This window comes from Pseudonaja textilis, chromosome 12 (genome assembly GCF_049901715.1).
Source record: "Pseudonaja textilis isolate UNSWEBS1 chromosome 12, rPseTex1.2, whole genome shotgun sequence".
In the NCBI taxonomy this organism is placed as follows: Eukaryota; Metazoa; Chordata; class Lepidosauria; order Squamata; family Elapidae; genus Pseudonaja; species Pseudonaja textilis.
Window position 1 is genome coordinate 13,580,198 of NC_142001.1, and position 24,387 is coordinate 13,604,584.

A 24,387-nucleotide genomic window follows, 5' to 3' on the forward strand; every position below is an offset into this window, starting at 1 on the left:
CATAGGATGAAATGGGTCTATAGATGTGTGAGTCCAAAATTGGCAGGGGGTTTTTTGGCTTGCAAATGCAGATGGGGAATTCAAACTGATAAACAAAGCACCTTATTTTAGAGGCTACCGATGCAAATCAGTAGCTGTTTCTTCAATTAATATGAACTTGGGTCTATCTTCTCTCTCATACAGCTCAGGGGTTTTGGGTGGTAGAGGAAAGATTCACAATCCACATCTTCTTCCTGTCTATTCTTTCTTTTTCTTGGAATTCAGGGCCGTTTTCCTTTCCAGATATGCAAACTGGTCACTGCAAAGTATAAATCAAGGAGAGGCCTTAATTCTATTCAGCATCGCAATTTCTTTGGGATACAGAGAAATAAAGAACAGCTGGATGCATATTTATCAAGCTTCAGGGAGTCCAACAGGCTCAGAATTGCTTTGTTTATGCCAGCCTATTAAGAATTAAAACTATAACCTCTTTCTCTTTGAGCATGCAAATGATATTAATTAAATAATGTTGCGTGTCAGCTTCATGAGTTATCAATCAACCAGGGAAGTATCTCCTTTTTTCAGGAAAAGCTACTGGGGGATTCATTTGTTAGTGTGCCCTTTCTGTTCTGTTGAAAGTTGAGGTGTGGGAACAAAGGAAGCACCTCATTAGATAGGCACAACAATGTGTATGCGTGTGTTGTGTGTGAATTCTCTCCAATGAGAGAAAGGGGGCAAAACCCATTAAATCAAAGGTTTATTTGCGGCTTTAGCTTCCAAATACAGTGTTCTTCACTGTCTCTTGCTCACTATTGAAGCAAGACAACAGTTGCATGATTTCTACCTGGATCCTCACCACCATTTCTTCAAAGTAAGTGCATCTGTAGAATGCATTGAGTTGAACCTTTGGGATCAAAGGAAGTCCATTTTGACTCATCTTTAATGAAAATAACTCAGCTCTTCTAAGGACAATCCACGGGCAAGAGTTGATGGATAGAAATAGAATACCTATTAATATAAGATTTGCGTTGTCAAGATTTAGAATAGAGGTAGAAATTAGAAAGGGGGGGGAGATATTATTATGCATATTCCTATATATGCATAATATATAGGGTGAAAGGATTGGAAGTGGAAAGATAATTGTATTATGTGCACTTAAACAACAATATCATGGTTATTAGTACTGTGTATTAAAATACTGAATAATTAAATGATGAAGGATTATATACATGGTGGAACAAATACTGAAATGTTAACAACTTCAATCGTAATGTTTATAATGTTATTATAATGATGTGAATATGATTAAGGTAATTAAGATTATCAATATTATCACTATTATTTGGTATTAAAATTAACGATACCCAGATGGCACATTGTTCATGTATTGAACACACACACACACACAGACACACACACGTGTGTGTGTGTGTGTGTATGTATGTGTATGTATGTGTGTGTGTGTGTGTGTGTGTGTGTGTGTGTGTGTGTGTATGTGTGTATATATATATATAAAATAAAAAATACATACAAAAAAAATAAGGACAATCCAGGAATCTTTTTAACCAGTTCATCTATTTCATACGTTGTCTTCTCCTACTTCCTTCAACCTTGCCAAACAGTTTCTTCTCTTTGTGACACACACACACACACACACACACACACACGCACACTGTTGGAGAATCAAAGCATTTAATCTGCTTATGAGAAGAGCTTGGCTCCAGAGAGTTATGATCGTTACTGATCGTACCATTAAGTGCTAGGAATGAATATGCTTGGGTATGATCAAGAATCAACATCGCAGATCACAATAATTTACTCTAATTTTGGAGTCTGGGTGCCAAGATGTGGAGATAATTTTATACTGCACCTCACCCATGTGAACTGCCTTTGCCCCTGTTTCATCATCATCAACAACCATTTAACTATCCATTCATTAAATTTATGTGTTCCATAAAATTTCCTGTAGGGTTGTACAGACCATTTTTAGATTCAACCTCCTATTTTATGACTCCCTGCCCATGTTTCAAATCTCTGTACGCTCTCTATTATTGCTCTGCCCACCCTATAGTTCGCACGACTGACACATTTATTATATGTGAATTTAATTAAAATTCTCTTTAGTTTTTCTTACCGATCTTATAGAAAGGTTCTTAAATAAAGTGGAGGCCAACACAGGATCCCCAAAGTACCATACTAAATCTCTCAGAGTAATAACACACTGCTATTTATTACACTCTCCCCTCTTATTTTATTTCTCTTTTCGAGACCACCAATGTTCCTGAAGTCCTCCTACAGAAAACAAAAAACAAAAACAAAATAGATCTACCACATATGTTGTATCTTAACAAGTGTGAAAATCCTTTCTTCTCTCACAACTAGCGATTCGCCACCGCAGAGCTGGCATAAGGACCTTTCCAAATCTACCCGGGAGGTCTCATAGATAATTTCTTCACTTTATTACTTCTAGATAGCTATAGGGAAAAAAACCCAGCCAAAGATAGCTAGAGGTTGTAAAAAAAATGTTCAAAGAAGCTTGGTCTCATAATATTAATCCACTCTATCCCATGGAATTAATAACCTTGATGGCAAAATGTAAGGTGGAATTTTTTGAAGCTGGGGAACAGTACTTTTCTATGACCTAATTTCCACAACTCAACTAAAAAAAAAAGAGCTTTGATCCTAAAATAGTTGCAGTTCCTTTTTTATCCTTATAAATGTCATTTGGTTCCAAAGCCTACAATTGATCATGATTAATCCAACATAGACAACAGAACTTTGTAATATTGATCAATCCTGACAGAGGAATTCAAAGTACAGTCGGGAACATATGTCAAGCACGAATCATCAGGTTCACACGCAAAGTTTCCAATTTTGGGGAAATTTTATTTTGGAAATTTATACTACTTTATTGCTCAAGCCTATACACAGGAATCTTATCAAACTAATGGTTTGCAGTGGGAAAAACTAGATAAGATTTAACAGCATTCAAGTGGGGTTAGACTTCATCCTCTGGTGATCACGTAGAGACTCCAAACCAATTGCCTACTTGACTCCTCCCCTCGGCTCTGCCAGTCTTTCTGGCATATATCCTTTATATATCTATATCTATATCTATATCTATATCTATATCTATATCTATATCTATCTATCTATCTATCTATCTATCTATCTATCTATCTATCTAAGGCGAAATACCACTCACACATCATCACAAAATCTCCAGAACTGTAAAGCTTCCAAACTTGAAATTTGGCACGTACGTTCCTCTTGGCTTCTATATGCTCACTAAGGATTTTTCAAAATGACTAGCAGAGCATTAGTATTTTGTATATATTATTATTATTATTAACATGCTCTGATGCTAAGGAGTTCTACTCCTCCCTCCCCCTCCTGAAAATAAATCTGTTCCAAATGCAAAACACAAGCAGAGGAGTTTCAGTTTTAGTTTCAGAGCAACAAGAAGCTTTAGTACAGAACAGTTGAGCTAAGCCATGGCCAGCCTCCTTGTTGTCTCCTTCTTGCTCACACAGCAAATACTGTTTCACTTTCCAAACAGCCCTCAACTCTCTCACACACTGACAGGACGCTAGCTAGATGAATACTGATGGATGCAGGTAGTCAGAGGCAGAATTTTCTCCTCTTTATTTTCCTCCCCAAAAACTAAGCCCAACTACATAGTTTCATAGCAAAGCACGGGTATCGAGCTAGTGGTATATATAACTTGATACTCCATTTTAGGTTATCTTCCAAATGACCCAGTTCCCCTTCCATTAATACAGAATTAGATTTTTGGGTGGGATTGTGAACAACTCAATCTCAGATTGAAACAATTCAATTTAATTCAATAAAACCTCGCATCTATCAGAGGAATTCAGTTTATAAGCACACTTCTAAAGGAAAGGCTATAGAATTAGTCTGCCTTTACACAGAGATACATATTGTAGCCTACTTAAAATTCTAGTTATACAAAAGAATTTGTACATGTTTATATGTATAGAATCTAAGTCATGTGAATAAATTGAAAGATAGACGGGTGCTGCAGATTAGCTATTTAGTAAAGCCTATTATATAACTGGAAGTATTGATTCATGTGTAGCATAAAATTTGCAGTTAGAGCTACAGATAGTAAATTTGAATGTAAGTACATGTTAACAATTTGATTCATTATTAGATCCATTATTACCTGGGTATATGTATGAACATATTTTTAAGGTTGTTATTGGATACACTCTCTTATCCGTGTCTTTTAAGCTAAAACATCGAATGGAAGAGTCAGGATCTTACTGTGTTTCTTTTTTTAAAAAAAAAGCAAACAAAAATCTAAATTTTCTACCTGCTTTTCTCAGCTAGTATGGATGTGCTTTTAAAGAATGCATTACAATCATTGTTCCTCTTGCATACAGAGTGCTCTGTTGTATTCACGACACAAAGAAAGGTGGAACACAGAGAAAAAAACAGCTCGGTAATCAAGGGAGATTTATGAATTGACAGAATTGTACATTGCCAGGTTTGACACTTTGCTATTGTAGAATGGATGAGCAGATCTCAGGACCTTAGGACTTACTTTGTTCTTTGATGGAATTGTATGACTATGGCCAAAGGCAAAACTGAGTTTGTGGTGTATATATGTGTGTGTGAGCCGAATGGAGTTCAGATTCCAAGTGAGCAATCTGCATATTTTAAAAAAATGGCATCCCATAGAAGAGAAGAGTATGGCCCTTTTTCAATCTCTCAACTTTAAACAGATCTTGTCACAAATATTTTGCTTCATTTATTTTTTTATGTAAGATTTATATTCTGTGTGACACCCTAGCTTAGCTTGGTATACATCGCCTTCCCTTCTTGAAATCTGTCCTTCAAGAAAAGCCCTGTGGGAAATCGGGCACAATATACAATTCACAAAATCTTGAATCTGGAATGAATATGCCACAGTAAACTTTTCATAGAGTTCTTTGGGCTACTTTTATATTTTAATCAGACCTTCATTACTGAAGGACGAGTACATGCAATGTAATTTTAGAGATGGGTGGGTGGGTGGGTGGGTGGCTGGATGGATGCATATCTTATCAAAATAATGCACACACTCACAATTAGAAAATTGTATATATAATTAGCTTAACTGCCAGGTTAATATAATATAGGGTGAATACACAGAATTTGTCTGACTCACTAAAATTGCTGAGAAGGAAGGCATTCCCCACTGGATATTACATTTAATCATAGCTGATGAACTGTGTATCTTTTAATTTAAGTAGACAATTATACTGTTTCAAGAGTTGCACAAAGGCAAAGTAGAGGATGAGCTTAGTAAGAATTCCCACTCTATTATTAAATCTCACCTAAATTCATTTCTACACTCACTGTTTATCGTGTCTTGTGGTTCACAGTTACAAGATGCATCCTGACAGAATCATGAGCTTGAAGAGTTTTAGATTTCAGCCACTGTCCACTGAATTTGTAATTATGACAGTGGAAATGCTCTAGCACTGAACTCCTGAGGTTTCTATGCGTTTCAGAAAAACATAGTTTATTCATATTTAAAGTGAATGTAATGTTTTGTCCACAGCATCCCAGCCAATCCTGGGACTCCAATGGAATTACAGGAAGGAAGTTAAAGAATACGATATGTCCAATAAATCAATTCTTTGGGAAACCAATTTGCCTTGGAATTCTGTTTATCATGGATGTTGTTGTGGCCCACTGATGGCTGGAAGAGCTGGCAGCAGAGTCAGACAGTAGTGAGGAGGTTAGGGAGGAACCTGGGTCATTCCAAGATGCTGAGGAAGGCTCAAACGAAGGCTCTGCATCAGAGGCAGAGGTGGGGCCAGGGCAGACTGGCAGTCATCAGCTGCCTTCAGACTCAGACAGCAGTGAGGCGGGGGAGTTTCTGGAACCGGTTCCCAGCCTGCGCATGTGCAGGGCTACCAGAAGACAAAAACAATTGAGAAAGCAGTGTCGACTCAAGAGTAAGGCCATACCTTGGAGATGATTGTCCCCTCCCATAGGACATAGAAGAGGAGCGAACGGGATGTGAGCTTTTGCAGGAAGCAATTAGTTTGTCTGGTCGATTCAAGCTTTGAAAAGTTCTGTTTGACTCTGTGTCAAGTTTGGCCTTGCCCTGCATCTGGCAATTAGTTCTCTGGCAGCATTCCAAGTCCAATAAGGTGGGTGTTTATCAACATTCCCCTGAAAGAATGTTTGTGAAGCCTTGCAGGCTGTGAATGAACGTAATTCACAGCCATGGAAATAAAAGAGGTTTTGCCAGGACTAAGATTGTGTTTTACACTTTCTAAAGAAGCCTACGTCAGAACAGATGTATTACTTAGGACCCTAACAATTGAGTCTACATTGGTCAAAATCAGTACCTTGCTGTAGTAGAAGGAAAGGCAGAGGCGGAGTTAAGAGAGAAATCAGCCTGGAATCCTTACATTCTCACAAGCTGTCTCAGTCTAAACCCCACTTGAATCCCGTTAACTCTTATCTAGCACCAAATTTAGTGCTGATCGTTAGTTGATCAGATTCTTGTGTATGGACATGAGCAATAATTCAGCTTAACTGGAACTTAATGTTCTTGATTCTTCACACCTGACATTAGCCTTCTTTTTTAAATTGAAGGTTGCTACACTGGTTTCATTATAAAGCCTGGAGTGAGAAGAAACCACATATCCATCTAACTATGCAGGTGTGGGGGGTTGAGAAAAGCTTCTTCATCCTGATTGACTTGTATGACGGTTTTTGAGTCCAGGAAGCCTCTCCATGCCCGATCAGCAGGGCATCATTAGCACACCGACAAAGAACACTGACAGAACGTTAATGACATTTACACCACATCAGCTATCGACACCTGGGATTGCCTGAAAGCTCCTTACGGAGGAATAAATTCAGTTAATCTATTCTGAGATGCCCATTTCTGTACAGCACTCTCTCCCTGGCAGACAGAGAAGGGCTACGGCATGGCATGATTGCTAGCATTAAAACCTGAGCATTTTCTCAGCTAATGTCTTCCCCAAAGTAAGCAAAAGGGATAAACAGACAAATAAACCAAACCGTTGATCTGTGGTGATCCAGGTTTAATTCACCACTCAATTATGGAGCTCACTGGATGGGTTTGAGCTAATCACTGTAGCTTAAGATTCATGCCTGCTTCACAAAGCTGTGGCTGGATGACATAGAAGAGGCAGGAAGACCCCTTAATCATTACCACCTTGAATGCTTAGAAGATCTAGGAGATATATATATATATATATATATATATATATATATATATATATATATATATATATATATATGTGTGTGTGTGTGTATGTGTGTGTGTGTGTGTGTGTGTGTGTGTGTGTGTGTGTATACATATATACATGTGTATATATGTGGGGAGGGAGAGAAATTTATACGAAGGCTTTGTACAGATACACTTTTTGTCACCCTGAAAATAAAAGAGCTTGGAAAAACAACATAAATGGGTATTCTAGATACATTATTATTACAAGGAAATGCTTCAACATATAAATATGTGTGTGTGTGTGTTTCTGTGTGTATAGATCATCTCTATAGATCTCTATCATCTATCTATCTACCATCTATCTATCTTCTATCATCTATTTACCATCTATTATCTACCATCTATCAACCATCTATCTTCTATGTATCATCTATCTACCATCTATCATCTATCTATCATCTACCATCTATCTACCATCTATCTTCTATCTATTATCTATTTACCATCTATCTACCATGTATCTATCTTCTATCATTTATCATCTATCTTCTATCTACCATCTATCTATCTATCATCTACCATCTATCTATCTTCTATCTATCATCTATCTATAATCTATCTTCTATCTATCATCTATCTTCTATCTATCATCTATCTACCATCTATCTTCTATCATCTATCTATATTTACCATCTATCATCTTCTATCATCTATCTATTATCTATCTATCTATCTATCTATCTATCTATCTATCTATCTATCTATCTATCTATCTATCTATCTATCTATCTATCTCATACTGGGCTTTTCATTCATATTGGATGAAAATCAAGTATTCTCTTTTCCCACTGAAGGAAAGGAACCCTTTCACTGAATGCAATAGTTCTGCTAAAGTCTTGTCTAAGTTTATGTGTAAGTTACTCTGTGTGTCATGATTGTCTCCTTGTAAGAGGGAGAATCCCCCTATTACTTACTATCAGAGATCATCCCTCCCCCATCCAGAGGTACTGCAGTGACAAAGTACACATATACAGATTTAATTTCATTGTTTCCATGATGGTAGAGAAAGTTTTTAGAGAGAAAATCGTTTTCTTTTTTGGATTAACCTTTAGATTTATATATTTCTCTATATTAGGCAAGGCATCTGTTGCTTTTTCAGATTATCCGAAACTATTCTTCCTTTCTATCATTATCCATTTTGTTAAAAAATACAATCTAACAGTTTGTACTTCAAATTAGATATCAAATGTATTTTTCTTCCTTCATTAAGATATTAATGTTATTATCCCAAAATACATAATCTTATCAATTACAGGAGCCAGAGAACAGTTAAATTAATGCAATCAGAAACAGAGTACTTGTTTTATTGAAGTGCTTTCGGTACTAATTTGCACCATTGATGCCACATGTTTTCTTATCACTAATTGCAAAATTATGTAGGAATCACAAAATATTTGACTTTCTGTGCAACCGATAAGTAACAATGCCAGCTCTGCTAATAGAATAATGAGAGGAAATGAGCTAAAAGTCAAAAATAATTACCTCACTGGTAGATCACTGTTATGAAACACAAAAAGCAATACTGATCAAGAGGAAAAAGAGGATGATAATTTGGTTATAATACTGTTCATTGGAATATATGGGAAATGCTCAAATCTAACAGTGTTACAGTTAGTCAAGAATATGTCACAACCACATTTCAATAGCATGAGCCATCCGGGACAACCTCAAAAAAGGATATTTTTGAGTTGGAAGAGGTATAGAAAAGTCCAACTCGAGTATCCAACAAGCATGGGAGTCTTTTTCTCTTAGAAGTAAGGTGAAGCAGGTTGGGACATGATAGATACACAGACTTGTAGAAATGATGGAGATATTAAAACTTAAGAGTCCTCTCAATATTTGATTATACATATAATCACGGCGGCAAGAATCGCATGTCTACCACACCGTCAGATGGAGTAATAATTTGTAAAATTCTGGAATCCGCAGAAATGGAGAGACTCACTTTGAAATTAAATGACAAAGAGGACTCACAATATTATACGATTTGGAAGATTTGGTACCAATGGGTAGACAGTAAAATATGAAAAATATAGGTCAAAAATGGAAATACAATTTGCATACTTGTATATATATGTAGAATCAATGAGAATTTGTTGTAATAGAGGGATTATCAGTAAAATGGAGATTTATATTAATGATATTTATATTTATATTTATAATATTCATGTTGTTATATTTATATTGTATAGATAAAATCTTATAGTTTTTCTCTTTTCATGGTTATGGATTATAGAGTTTAAGTGTATAGACTATATTTATATAGATTTATACCTGACTTTCTTTAAATATAGATATTTATTTAGTGCTATGATATCCTTTTTCTTTTTGACTTATTGATCTTTTATATGAATTACTTTATTAATATTAATTGGTTATTAATTATTATTAATAATATTTCTATTAACTGTCAAGTATTAATTGTATTAATCATACTTATTGTACTGTCAAGAAAACGATGAAGAAAGGTATTGACATACTTTATCTTATAGAAATTTTTGTAAATATTTTAACATGTTAAATTTCAATAAAGGTTTTTTTTTTAAAAATCTAAAAACAAACAAACAAAAATACTTAAGAGTCCTCTAATGAAGCTAAGGAGGAGACTGAAGACAATGTTATGGAATCTGCTACAGGGAAATTCAGAGACGGTCCTCAGTATGAATAGGTTGAAAAAGGAGATTAAACAAATATATGGTACATAAGGTCTCCGTTGCAGGTTATGCATTTGGTATCAAGCTAAAGGTCTTTTAGGGTCAACTGTTGAGGAACACAAGTAGAAGAGCGTTGTTGCAACTCTTCCTGGTTGTGAGCCAGGTCTCTGACTTGTTGCTATGGCAACAAGGTGCTCTATTTTGATTAGGCCCAGCTGTTATGCTTAACTACTTCTTAAGAAATCAAACAACAGGCCATGTAGGTGATATTCATAAAGAAACCCTGTAAAGTTCAGTGGAGCTTATTTCCTAGAAGATGTTTCCAGAGTTGTCCTTTTAAATCGTTTCAGTCTTTGTTAGCGATAACCCTGAGGTCCTCTATCTTTTCTTTAAAAGATGGAGTGATTAAAAAAAAAACCTCACATTTGCCACCGAGTGGACACTCACAATTAAGACCAACCAATCATTTCTAATGGATGGATATGAGATGCAGTGGACTTTTCTTTAAAAACGCCTTGATTATCAATGAAACACAATAGAAAAAACAGTGCCATGTTTTTGTTTCCCTATAGGATCAGATCTAAATTGCTCCAGATATTTTAGCAAAATACTTATTAAAGGATGAGTTTTCTCAATTGTTGAAAGGGGGAGGGGATCAAATACTATGTTAAACTATGTTTGAGTTTGAGTGCCAAGGATAACAGTTAATCAAAGTTGGAAGGGACCTTATAGGTCATCTAGTCCAACCCCCCCGCCCAAGCGGGAGACCCTACACCATTTCTGACAGAGGGGAGTCCAATATATCCTTGAAAGTCTCAAGTGATGATGCTCCCACAACTTTGGAGGGCAACTTGTTCCACTGGTTGATTGTTTTCACTGTCAGAAAGTTTCTCCTTATTTCCAGGTTAAATCTCTCCTTGTTCAGTTTCCATCCATTATTCCTTGTCTGGCCTTCGGGTGCTTGGGAAAATAGCTTGACCCCTTCCTCCTCTCTGTGGCAGCCCCTCAAATATTGGAAGACTGCTCTCCTGTCTCCCCTGGTCCTTCTCTTCACTAGACTAGCCAGGACCAATTTCTGTAACCATTCTTCATATGTTTTAGTCTCCAGTCCCCTAAGAACTGGAACGTACTTGTATATTATAGTTACAGAATTAAATAGAAAGGATTCCGAATTGCCCCAGATGTCAGTGAAGAATCAATGAAATTAGAAATTACATCCTGGGAACCATTTCTTTCTATGATGCTCCATAACTTAAAGGAAGAAGAAGAAGCTAAAACTGATGCAGCTACTATAATCCTGAGAACAAAAGATAATAGTCAAATACGGGGAAATATATTTTGCAGAAGAGAGGTTTGAGGCTCTCTTTATGGTTTTTTTTTTGTGTGTGTGTGTGGGGGAGGATGCATGCTCGTGTCTGTTAGTCATTACTTTTTATTCCAGAATGATAGGTAATCTGATACCTGCAATAGCTGCTAGCTGCTAATTAGCTGCTAATTAATTCAATCTATAATTATCTTCTTCAAACTGACTCTAAACTACAAACCTCAGGGCCTATTCGCTTTGTGTTTGTCTGCAACTTTCTGTGTTCTATCTTATTTTGGTTTCCTTTTTGCTTAATGAAAAATGCGGCAGAAACTGAAAAAGCTTCCCAATTCTTTGGTGTCATTACCTGGCCCAATAAAGATACTGTTTATATTCTCCTCTTTGTTAACTACATGCAGAAGTAAGAAAGAAAATAGATGCAAACATAGGATGCTCACCAATGGGCACCATTCTTGTAGTTTAGCACCTGGCAGTCAGTAAATGATCTAAGAATGCATGCTATATTTAACTCTCAGGATAGATAGTTTATTAAAAGAATATATAAATCACAAACATGAATCTTTGTGTTGAGTAGAGCAATAGAGTAGAGTAGAGTAATAGAGTAGAAAATAGAAAATAGAAAATAGAAAATAGAAAATAGAAAATAGAATAGAATAGAATAGAATAGAATAGAATAGAATAGAATAGAATAGAATAGAATAGAATAGAATAAAATAGGTGGTCAAATGTGATTAGACAAATAATTTGTCTCCGGTGCAGAAGCTCTCAGTTAACATGCAAAACATGTCTAGCCATCCTAAACAATTTACTAAGTCTGCATTAATATTGCTATTACTATTCATCTTCTCATCATTTTTTTCTACCCATTTCCTCCCACTTATGACTGCATGAATGTAACTTTGTTGCTTGTATCCTTATGGTTTTTTAAATTGACTGTTTACTAGTATAATTTGATTTGATCACTTATTATGTTTCCTAGTATGATTTGATTGCTTACTTGTACCTTTTGACTACCATTAAGTGTTATAACTATGATTCTGGACAAATGTATTTTTTTCTTTTTACGTATACTAAGAGTATTTACACCAAAACAAATTCCTTGTGCGTCCAATCACACTTGGCCAACAAAGAATTCTTTTCTATTCTATTTGGTATTGTCACCAAATCTGGCCATTACATCCCCCACTCTCCAAATTAGACCACTTTTTTTATGTTAAAGTTGAGGTTTCTTACCTTATTTCACAACCGACGAAGGACACAGAAGTTCTAGGCTTTGTCTGAAATGTCCACAAGTAGCCAAATAAAGTTGCCCTTTTTGCTACTGTCCAGAAGACATTCCGCTACCCTAGTGAGGAAATGACTGAAATATCATGATTTTGATTAGGGCAAGGAATGAATCAAGGCAAACCTCAATTTATATGTTCAGTAGTCTAACTAAAATGCTGTTTAGAAAAAGCAGATATTCCTTTGGAATTTCATATGAAGATACATCACACCTCTGGCTGACAACTTTCTGATCAAGCAGAGCATTCTCTCATTCAAAAGTTATTCCGTGTTATATTGCTTAAACATTGTAAGCAGGACATCATGCATATATTTGACTAGCAAAAAAGCAACAACACGCAAAAGGATATGATCATTTTTTCAACAAATTTATCATGAGGATCTTCTATTTTGGGGAACTTCTTGATGTCGTTTTCCAAACGCTGTATCTGGTGTCCCATGGAATCAAGATTGCTTTTAAGACTTTGAGCTGAAACTGAGAGGAAAAAAAAAAATGGTAATTCAGAAATCAGATCAGGACTTACGACTGGAGGAAGAAAAAAAGCTATGTCTGAAGTAATATTCGTGAAGGCAGTGAAGATAATTCCATTAATATGTGCCCTCATTTTTCTGAATTACGGCTCATAAAAGTTCTACTATTCATAAAATAAAGGGAAATATATAATATAATATACGAAATCATCATGCTTAATGTGAGAATGTCACTATTTTATTCTTCCATTAGTTCAAACTAATCTAATTCTATTCAAATTTATTGATAGAAATGCTAATATTTCATTCCTTTGAATCTAATTTGTAGATTAAACAGAAACCCAGTTTCAAAGAGATTCTATCTTAGCAATATATATAGTTGGTGGTTTAAAGAAAATCTGCAGAATACATCGTTTTATCTCTTTCTCCCTAGTCATGAAATGTAGAAATCTGTAGAAACCTGTAACTACTGTAACTTTTTACTGGTACTTCTAATTTAATGGCATAACACAAATTATTGATGTTCCAAGTAATGGAAAGCAAAGGCACAGAAACAGTGTAAGATATCACCTTTTTAATTCATTTTTGTAATCAATTGCTAAGCAGCAGTTACATTGTTCAGATTAATACTAAAAGTTAATCAATTAGTATTATTGTATTCACCGCAGAGTATCTTATCTTTTCCCTTAAATTACTCGGGGATAGCTTATTAGCTCTGCAGAGTAATATTGCGAAGAGAAAAGAAAGTTGTTCCAAGGGATGGAAGGGGTTTTGTGTGTGTGTGTGTGTTAAAATATATACCCTGCTTTTGAAATGAGCCTTAAGGTCTTTTGTAAATAGCAAGATGGTGTTAGTAATTTCTGAAACAAAGCAAAACAAACAAACAAACAAATCTGTAAGCAGAGTTTAGACAAAAGCATACCCCTTCTGCATTACAGATGAAAGAAACTCAGCGCATGGAAAGAAAAATTAGTTTTGTTTTTTTTCCCCAGTCATCATTTCTGAGTAGAACCGAGCAGGAAAAACAAAGTGATTGCTTACTTTGTGTGTTATAAATTTCAGCCTGTGTACATTTACATCCAGGGCCATTGTTTTAGCATATATAAAAGTAAAAACAAAAGTGTGATAACAACAACCAAGTTATTTCCTCAGCAATGCCTAGCCTCCTAGTGATTAATTCCAGATTGGCTGTAAAAGTGGAGATTATACTGTATATCGTGGACTCATTTCATTTAACCTGGGATTGCATCTTGAGTTTTCCATTGCTAATACTAACAGAACAGAAGTCAATGGAGAAAGAAATGTATGAATGAAGTGGCACCTCCTATGAATCCAGTGAGAGAAGTATGATTCTGATGATGCCATCCACAAAACTGAAGATTCTGAACGTTACGAGTGGTCCAAGCAAGGATCAAGCCATTGTAGACATACCACAATATGTCTCCCAGTAATCTAGCACAGTGGTCGCCAACCAGTGGACTGGGGAACACTGGTGGTCCACAGAGAAATGTCCCCCCCAAAGCAATTAATCCAGGCTACATGGGAACACAAGGCTGTGCCATCCATATGGCCCAGGGGAACACAAGGCTTGTGTCACTTGCATTGCGAACAACACAAGGTAGTGAGGGGAGGGGGGAAAGGATGGAAGGGAGGAACTTTCCACACTTGCCCCACATGCCTGGCCTGGCCATCGGGCTGCTTCTTTCTTCTGCTTTTGGCTGCATGCAAGGAAAGCAGCAAAAGTGTTTCTTTCTCTCCCCCAAACTCCGTCAGAAATGAGTCTTTGGGACCCTGCAAGGCCTCCTGCTCCGGGAGGCTGTGCAAGCATGACAAGTCTCACAAAGACTCATTTCTGGCGGAGTTTGGGGGAGAGAAAGAAAGACTTCTGCTGCTTCTGCTGCTTTCCTTGCATGAAGCCAAAAGTCTCTCTCTCTCTCTCTCCCCTCCCCCTGAAAACAGAGCTGGAGACAGTATCCTGCGATCCCAAGTAAAGAACAATTGATCGGTATGAAAACTGGGTAGGGAATTTTCCTGCAGACTTTTGGGGGGATTTTCCCAGAGTCTCTGGTCTGCAGAATTTAAAATTATGAGTTTGGTGGTCTCTGAGGTCCAAAAGGTTGGTGACCCCTGATCTAGAAAGTGAAAAAAATCTGCACGGACACTATGTCTATGGAGATTCTCAATCTTCCAGGGTACACAAGTGTTTTTTCTCCAAATACACAACAAACCCCTAACATAAAAACTGTGATAACAAGTTGTTGGAGGAACCATTTTGCACGTAACTCTACTGTCAAAAAAGCAGACAGAATGCGGAAGGCAAAATCCAGTACATGAATAGTCATACCGGTAACCAGATATAGAAAATTTATTTTTTTCAAACTCTAGGATTATATCTGTGCTTGCCAAAAAGCACACCAAGATTCTTGAATGGATTTCCAAACACACAAACCCAAATTGCTTGAATGGACCATCCGTAGTGGATGACGATGGGGAAAGACAAGTTAAAGATTTCTGCCATCCAGTCATTTTATTTTCATCGCATCGTAGAAGCACAAATAATTCAAAACCATCTTTTAAACAGATTATTACTCAGGGAGCAATTCATCGTGGCAAGTGTCTGGAATCCAGGAAAGGTCATAAGACTCATTTTGTTGTCGAGACAAGTAATTTGCTCGATTCTTAAGCATTTGGGCTATAAAAATTGCCTGCAGTGAAAAAAGAGGCAAAAGGAAGGACGTTTTCTCCGCACAGATTGTCTCACCAATGTCTCGATTGTGTGAGTTCTAGGATGCTGGATACTTCCTGGAACAATGTTGAGGTTACGGGTTACAGTCCTCGATTTAACAGCCACTGCTAAGCAAGGTAGTTTTTAACTGAGTTGTGCCTCATTTATGCCACAGTTGTTCAATGAACCTTGAATCATATGGGAATTAAGCAAATCTGGAGTCTAAAAGTCTGTAGAGATTCTCAGTCATTCAGGTCATGGTTGTCCCAAAGGTCATTCAGGAGGCAACTGAACTTTCTCATGTTTTTATTTGAAGACGTTTCACTTCTCATCCAAGAAACTTCTTCACTCGGACTGGATAGGTGGAATAGGAAAAAAAATCGCAGACTACAGGAACCAGGAGCACTACTCTGGTGACCCCGAGGACACAAATAAACCTCTAAGTGCTTCAGCGACCCTCTAAAAGGATGCAAATGACCAGCTGTCTGCAAGAAATATAAATCTTTCCATTCCGCACTATTCTGTCAGAGATGAAGAAGCTTCTTGGATGAGAAGTGAAACCTTTTCAAAGAAAAACAAAACAAAAGAAAAACAAGGAAATCCAGTTGCCTCCTGAAAAAACAACTTTGGGACAAATCCGGATTGGTGTCAATAGGCCTGCTTCAAATGTACAAGAATGTGTAGGAAAACAACAACAGCACGTAACAAAACGCAAGCAGATTCTAAAAGTTTGTCTTGTGCACAGTTATTATGAGCTACTTATTTTTGTAGTAAAACGGAGACACATTGAAGAGATAACCATTTGGAGTAGACAATGCACAAATTACTTAGGGTGAGCATTACAGAGTTGAGTCCTGTGAATATACTTGTATGTGTGTGTGTGTGTGTGTGTGTGTGTGTGTGTATGCAAACACACATAAGTCCTCTCGCTTCTGAGTTTGTAATAATCATTTGGAGGGCAATCAAAATTGATAAATTGATCAAGTTCATTTTATATTGCAGATGATGATTTTATGAATCGGTTGGGTGTGTGAATGTTAGACTGGAATGGCATCTAAAGCACTACACACACTCACACAAAGACACACAAACCATCACCTCAAAAGTGAGAACAAATAATAATGAAAAAGAAGGTGAAAATAAAATATAATAACATAGAATCAAATCGAATAAATAAAATACATAAATAAAAGCACCCTCAATATTCTCAAACCACTGTTCAGATGCTGAGAACATTAACTAGCACTTGAGCAACAGGGACCAAGAAGCTGGCTATCAAAAACATGAATAAATAAAGCTACATGATTGAATTGGGATTTTAATCCCAAATGACTTTAAATCCTCACACCCAGATTGCAACAGGAATACTTGACACTGCTGTCCATTCTATATATTCCACACTCTTCCTTTAGCTAAAGGACTGGTCTTCAGGACAGCAAAACAATTGCTAGGATACTACAGGAAAGTTCTAGTCACCACATTGCTCTAATCCAATTTGAATTCCTGCAAATGATCTAGAACCGTGATGGCAAACCTTTTCCACGTTGCATGCCAAAAGTGTGGGCGCATGCATGCATGAGTGCGATCACGTGCCTGCACCCATGATGCAATGTGCACGCGATTCCATCCGCCCCCACTGCGCAGGCGCACACGACCCCCCCACACCGCATGCCTTTGTGCATGCACACACAATCCCACACACAATCCCCCACCCTCTGTTCATGCATGCATGTTTTCCCCACACGCATCTCCCCCGCGCATGCACAGCAGATTCTCAACAATCAGGTGCCTGGCAGGTAGGCACATGCATGCACAGTGGGGCTCTCCTGGGCGACCTCTCACGTGCCGGAAGAAGTGGCTTTTCATGCCACTTCCAGCACACATGCCATAGGTTCTCCATCACGGATCTATATCATACAAAAGGGAGTTCTAACAAAGCAACCAATTCATACAGGCAGTCCTTGACTTACAACAGTTCATTTAGTGACCGTTCCAAATTACATCAGCACTGAAAAAAAGAGACCTATGACCATTTTCACACTTGTGTTTGTTGCAGCCATTTCCGTGGTCACATGGTCAAAATTTGAAAATTTGCTTAGTGACCGACTCCTACTTATGATAGTTGCAATGCCTCCAGGGTCATGTGATTCCTGGGGTGGGATGCAACAGGGTTAACTACCAGTTCGGTCATTTACAAGGTTTGGTGATTTATGATGTGTGGATTCCCTGCACGCTGCCGGCACAACCCTGTAAATCGTCATCAGCATGCTGCGTGCAAGGAAGCAGCCTTTCAAAAAGCCCTTTCTTCCTGCTTTTTTAACTGCAGCTGTGCCTCGCACGGCAGCTGGAGTTGGAAAAAATCAGGAAATAAAGGTCAGGTAAGAGCCCAGGTGGGCGGGTGGGCAAAAACATCAGCAGACATAGAACCGGTTCTATGTCTGCTGCTCTTCAGAGCTACCGGTTCTACAGAGGTGGACAGAACCGGTAGAAACCCATCCCTGCGTGATTCCCCTTTTGTGAACTTCTGACAAGCAAAGTCAATGGGGAAGTCAGATTCACTTACCAACCGTGTTACTCATTTAACAATGGCAGAGATTCACTTAACAACGGTAGCCCAAAAAGTCGTAACAATGGGACAAAATTCACTTAAGAAATGTTTCACTGAACAACAGAAATTGTTGGGCTCAATTGTGGTGGTAAATTGAGGAAACCCACCCCCAAATAAAATGAAGCATGATGAAAGATCATGAATATGATGACGATGATACACAATATCACACAATACAATTATAACCACAGTAACACATGGGCAAACATCCAATACAAACTCAAGGTAAACCACCCCAAACTCGATTGCAGAAAATACGACTTCAACAACAGAGTGGTCAGCGGCTGGAATGCCCTACCCGACTCCGTTATAACAGCCTCAATCCTTCACAGCGTCAACCTCAAACTGTCTTCTGTGGACTTCACCCCATTCCTAAGAGGTCCTTAAAGCGGGCGTGCATAAGAGCACCAGCGTGCCTACCATCCCTGTCTTACTGTCCCTGTTGATCTATATTTACTTCCTTTGTTTATGTTAATGTCCATATATATATACTTGTTATCTTCTACATGTTTGACAAACAAATAAAATAAATATAAATATAAATGATGATGCCAGACGGACTATTAATGAGCAAATTATTAAAGGACCTTTCGTACAGAAGATTTAAAAGCTGTTGAAGCTATGAATTATGTTGTGAAAAGGTCGAACGGCATCAAAACAATGAACTTCATATGGAAATATACCTAAGTCATTGTGACTCTGTAAGAAAAGCATTCCCAACATTTTCATCATCGTGTTCATGTTTTCTTTTTCACAGAGGCTTCCTAAACCCTCCCAATGTTCTGCACAAAACAGGTAAGAGGAGAGGAAGAATATGGTGCATTTAATTTTCCTTCCATATATGTACTAATAAGAAAACACAAGTGGGAAAAAAAAAACATGGTTTGCTTTGCAAACTTAAAAAAAAATAAAAATAAGACCGATATTTATACCATATGCTAATGGATCCGTCTTTGAAAAGGAAGATTCAGGTCAGTGGTGGGATTCAAAAAAATTTACTGCCAGTTCTGCTGGCGTGGCTTGGTGGGTGTGGCTTGATAGTCATGGTAGGGGGAGGATAGTGTAAAATCTCCATTCCTTCCCTATTCCTGGGTGAAGATTACCGCAAAATCTCCATTCCTTCCCCACCCTACTAACCATCTTTCCAGCTCCGTTCTCCAGTGCAGGGCAACCAAAGAAGACCCAGCCGATCAGTGGGACTCAATGGGAGTCAGAGAAGAGATGGTGGCAGGACCAGTCAGAGATGGGATTTGCTGGTTCTCCGAACTATTCAAAATTTCTAATACTGGTTCTCCAGAACCTGCTGACTACCACCTCTGGTTCAGGTTTCAAAACTGCAAACTATCAACAAAGAAACTTAGGGAACAAATCACAATGATGATTTATCCACCACTGTATAATCAGCTTATATAGCTTTTAAGCTACTGGTTTAATTCCATTGAGAGAAAGGTGAACATACCACAAGATTTATTATATACCTTACAATTCTTCTATGGCTTTGGTTTTGCCTTCTGTATGATTATAATCTGTACCAGGGTTGTCCAATCTTGGCTTGCTGGGAAATTTTGGGAGTCGGTGTCCACAAGTCTTAAATTTGGACACCTCTGATCTATACATTCAATGTTGGCTTTGGGAGATTCATCAGAACAGGGTTCCTAAACACCATGGCTTAATCACTAAAATGCTAAAGAAGAACATCACGACAGGCAACCATTCCTGTTTTATGGTATCTCTATGATTAAAATAATAATAACAAAATCCCTGAAGCAGTACGAAATGTAAAATAAAGAACTCCTATTTAAAGCCATCGTTCATTAATCCTGTCCTTGTCTTGTGAAAATTTTATCTTGCAGAAAAATCTTAGTTAGAGAAAGTGATTTCAGGCGGCTCTGTTCATTTACCTGGGCAGGAAAGATAGAACAATATTTTAATACAAGAGTATTTCACAACCAGTTTTGCCCAGGAAGGCATCAGGCTTCATCAGAATTTAACGAGACATTTAATCTCAGAAATAAATTAACCTGACATTGTAAGATCATGTTTAATGAGGCAAGAATGTAAAAAAAAGGGGGGGATGGGTATTCTATAATGGTAGTATAACCTATGAAAAATAAGTGTAAGACTCATCAATTGTTTACTTTTCTGTATGATACAGACTTTCAAAGTTCATAATTAAGGCAGTGAGTCAGCTAACGTTTCTTGTTCAGCTTTATTGCAGTAAAACAGATGATACATGGAGGTGATAATTACAAGTGTAAGTGTTCCATGAACATTTCATTTGTGAGCTATGAGCTGTTCAGATTCGGAAGTTAGTACCAAATCAGATATGGTATGCACAACTCTTTTAAGCGCTTAAAGACAGATGGAAACAGAGAAAGCAGCCGGGATCATAACGATACTAATTTAAGGTCACCCCAAAAAAAAAAAAATCCTTCTCCCATGACCCCCCATTTCCATCCTGAAAATAAATCAATATAATGTAACTTCAGTAGAACCATCTGGATGAAAACAAGACTCTATCAAACATATCAGCCATAAACGTTGGGCCTTGTAATTGAAAAGTTATCCAACAGTGATCAGATATGAGCTGTGAAGGATGACAGCAATTTTGTCCCCAAATTTTAGAGAACAAGCCACATGTGCTACTGAGGGTTATATCAAGTCCTCCATCATCAGGCTACATCTGAACGACCTCAGACAACTGGAAAAAGCTTTCCTAGATAATTTGGAGACAAAAGAAGAGAAGAATAAAAATGTCTTCAGTTCCATCCTTGTCAAAGAAGTGGCTTGATGATGAGGTTGAATGAATTTGAAGTGGATTTCTTTTGCCTGCAATTCAAATTGTTTCACTGTCCTGAATTTACATATGAAATGCTGACCTGGTCAGATGCTACTGAGACATGGTTCTATTGACTGTCAAGAAAATGATCAAGTTGTTGTTGGTGGTGGTTTCTTTTCCCCTAGAGCCCATTCGAACCTGGCAGAATTCTGACTTTTATCAGGATATAAATTTGCTCATAAGAAAGTAAAAATAAAATCACCATCCTATATCACCATCTCTGGGCATTGTACAGTGGCCATTATAAACATTTGTGTGCATGGCTAGTGTCTCTTTAAGAAGAACTATGTCCAGCTAATGGTGTTAGCCTCACACCAAAAGAACATTGTGACTGTTGTGTTTCTACTGTGTACTTTGTTTATGGTGGGAAACAGACTGAAATGAGACACCATTTTTATCTGAATGCTAGGTGAAACCTAATTCTGACTTACAATTCCCAACTCAACTGCAGTCTTCATTAGGCTATGGTATCTGGCCCTAATTTTTGAACTTATTTACTTCTTCTCCATTCCCCATTTTTTTAATAATATCTGATCTTACGAAAAACTCTGGAGAACTGAAAATTTTTGCACGCACCATTATATCATTAGGGACAGTCTAATTAAAGACCAGGACTATAAGTTATTCTTAACTCACAACAATATCAATCACAAATGCATTTCAGAATAGAAAGAACCAAAACCATCAGGCCAAAGACGGTAACAGGAACTAAGTGGTGTTATAAATTATTTTACCAAAAGAATTCTTTAAATTAGTCAAAGTTAAGAAAACACAAAAAGTCTTCCCTCTCTGACAGTACAAAGCTTTAAAACTTTATTAAGCTTTCAATTAGCTTAATAAAGTGAAGCATGGATTAATAATCAAAAAGTAGGCCAACTTCTTAATTTAACTACGTCCTGAAAGTGAGTGTAAGCACCAAAGACATTATAGCATTTAAGCATATGCCCTGGTAAGGAAAAAGTAAAAGTATAATTAGGAGAGCTGGTAGTATACAATAATAAGGTTGATATGCATTGGAGATATTTTATTGCTTTGCAGAAGGAAGTGTACATATAGTATGAAATATATGCTGTAAGCAGAACATTCTGTAATAAAAGGAACAGGCACAAGAACAAAGCACGCTAATAAAATTTTCACTGCATTACAACAGCAGAACCGAAGGTGGGATTGCAACCACCATCTCAGGAGTGATCAATTCACCTAAGAAGCCAATCTAGGTCTTTCTGTGTCTTATTAAGCTTCAGACTATCACCTGCACGCTATTGATCTACTTGCTTGCCTATCGGCTTGAAAACTCACACATTTAATTATAAACGACAACGTATAAATGAGCCTGTTTGTATCAACAGAAGAGAATAATAAGACCAAAAATAATTTGTCTCATTTTGCCTTCATAGCCACTTCAATTATGGAAATGGAGAACAGTGAGAAACTAGAGAGAGTGTTCTGACCCAATTCCCCAAACACGACGAACGCTCTGACGTGAACTCAAAATATCATTTTATTAGGAGCCTCGGTGAAAATTTCTCTTGCAGGCTGACAAGTCCATCTTGTCAGAAGATGAATAGCTATCTGCCACACCTATTCATCTCTGCCCCTGCCTTTTATCCCCAGAGCTAGGGTGGGGCTTCGTTAGCAGCGGTGGATCTTCCTTCCCGAGGATCAGCCCACGGATTTCCACTGCTCTCCTCTCTTCTGCCTTCTGCACATCTGCATATCAGGCACTGGACCCAGCTGTTCCTCCTCTTCCTCATCAGCCACTTCCAGGCTGGGGGCTGTTGACTATCCATCTGAGGACTGTCAGAAAGCCCAGGCCCCACCTCTCTCTCTCTCTCTCTTTCTCTCTCTCTCCCTCGCTCCCTCCCTCTCCTTCTCCCTCTCTCTGCCTGTTCCTTTTCCTCTCCCCACTCAGAGCTCTCTGGTTGCCCTGATGCTGACTCTAACTTGCATGCCTCCTTCTCCTCCTCCTCCTCCTCTTCGGCATCTGACAGGTCATAACAGATAGTCATTCCTCACTTGTTTCTATGACTACTAAGTGAATGATTGAAAACAACTTTTGGTAAATGCTAGTTATCTATAGATTTGTTTAAAAGAAATACATTCCTTTCCAAACTTATTTCCTTCACACTTTCATCAACGATTAGCTTTTAAAATAGAGGTGTGCATGAACAATTCACAACGTGGAAGGGTGACGACATGAAAACTTCCATAATTAGCTCTCCTCTATACCAACAAAGAAGGTGGCAAGCTTTGAGATAATATGTTATCCCTTTAAACTGATCTAGTGCACTGTTGGCACACAATCTTTTATCTCTCATTCATACCTGCCAGGATAAACAATCCCTTGGTAAATCAGAAACAAACTGTCTGTATGATAGCTAATGGCACCAGACCAGCACGAACCTTTCTTTGATGGATGACAACATTGAGTGTTCCAAGTACTGTAGGATGACGTGTGGATGAAGACCAAATGACTTCTTCACATATTTTACATTGCATTGAGGTCTTCTGCCACAAACTACAGACTTTCAAGAACACCTGATTTCCAGTGAAATATTATTTCCAGTTTGGCTGGCGCTAATGCCTTCCTTGTCAAACGCTTAAAATGAACTTTCCAGAACAAGCCTGGAGCAACTGGCTGCTCTAATGATAATTGCAGGCTGTTCAATCCAATTCACCAGACTGGTGGGAAATACAACACACAGCACTAAATTCCATAGCTGCAACATTTTAATCCCAGGATGTTAATTAGCAGCTACTTTAGACAATGCAGTAAACTGCAGTCACCTGACTGTCAATCTCATCACATTAACCCTCTGGCTTGCTTAGCATATGAAAATGGTTAAGCCAATGGTTTATTAATCAGGAGATGTGAATGGAGCCCTATTGGAAACTTTTTAAAAGGTGATAGGCATAATCACCGTAACACAGCTGTCTTCCACACAGGGTAGTTTTGAGGCTGATAAATATGCAAAGGTGTTTTGGAATTTCAACTTTTTTTTTTTTTTTTTTGCATCTCTGAAAAACAAGGCAATGAAAATGCGGTAGACATATGAATCAGAACTAGTGTGGGTACATAAGGTAGAAATATATATGTGTGTATTTATATAACCGTTCTTGGTTTTTAACAACTTTTTTTATTAAAATTATTCCCGAGTATTAAGTTTATCTGAAATAATATATTTTATACTCCAGAAATCTACCTTTCTTCTGCCAAGAGG

The 24,387-nt window shown here is 37.6% G+C and overlaps 1 protein-coding gene across 3 annotated transcripts in view; it reads right to left on the reverse strand.

The window, feature by feature from the left end:
- Positions 1-24,387, reverse strand: part of DIAPH2 (diaphanous related formin 2) — a 262,348-nt gene that overhangs the window by 116,065 nt on the left and 121,896 nt on the right. For all 3 annotated transcript variants that reach the window (XM_087941081.1, XM_087941079.1, XM_087941082.1), the window contains one exon: positions 12,873-12,998. In XM_087941081.1, coding sequence (XP_087797207.1) covers positions 12,873-12,998 — 126 coding nt within the window. The remainder of the gene's footprint in view (positions 1-12,872; positions 12,999-24,387) is intronic.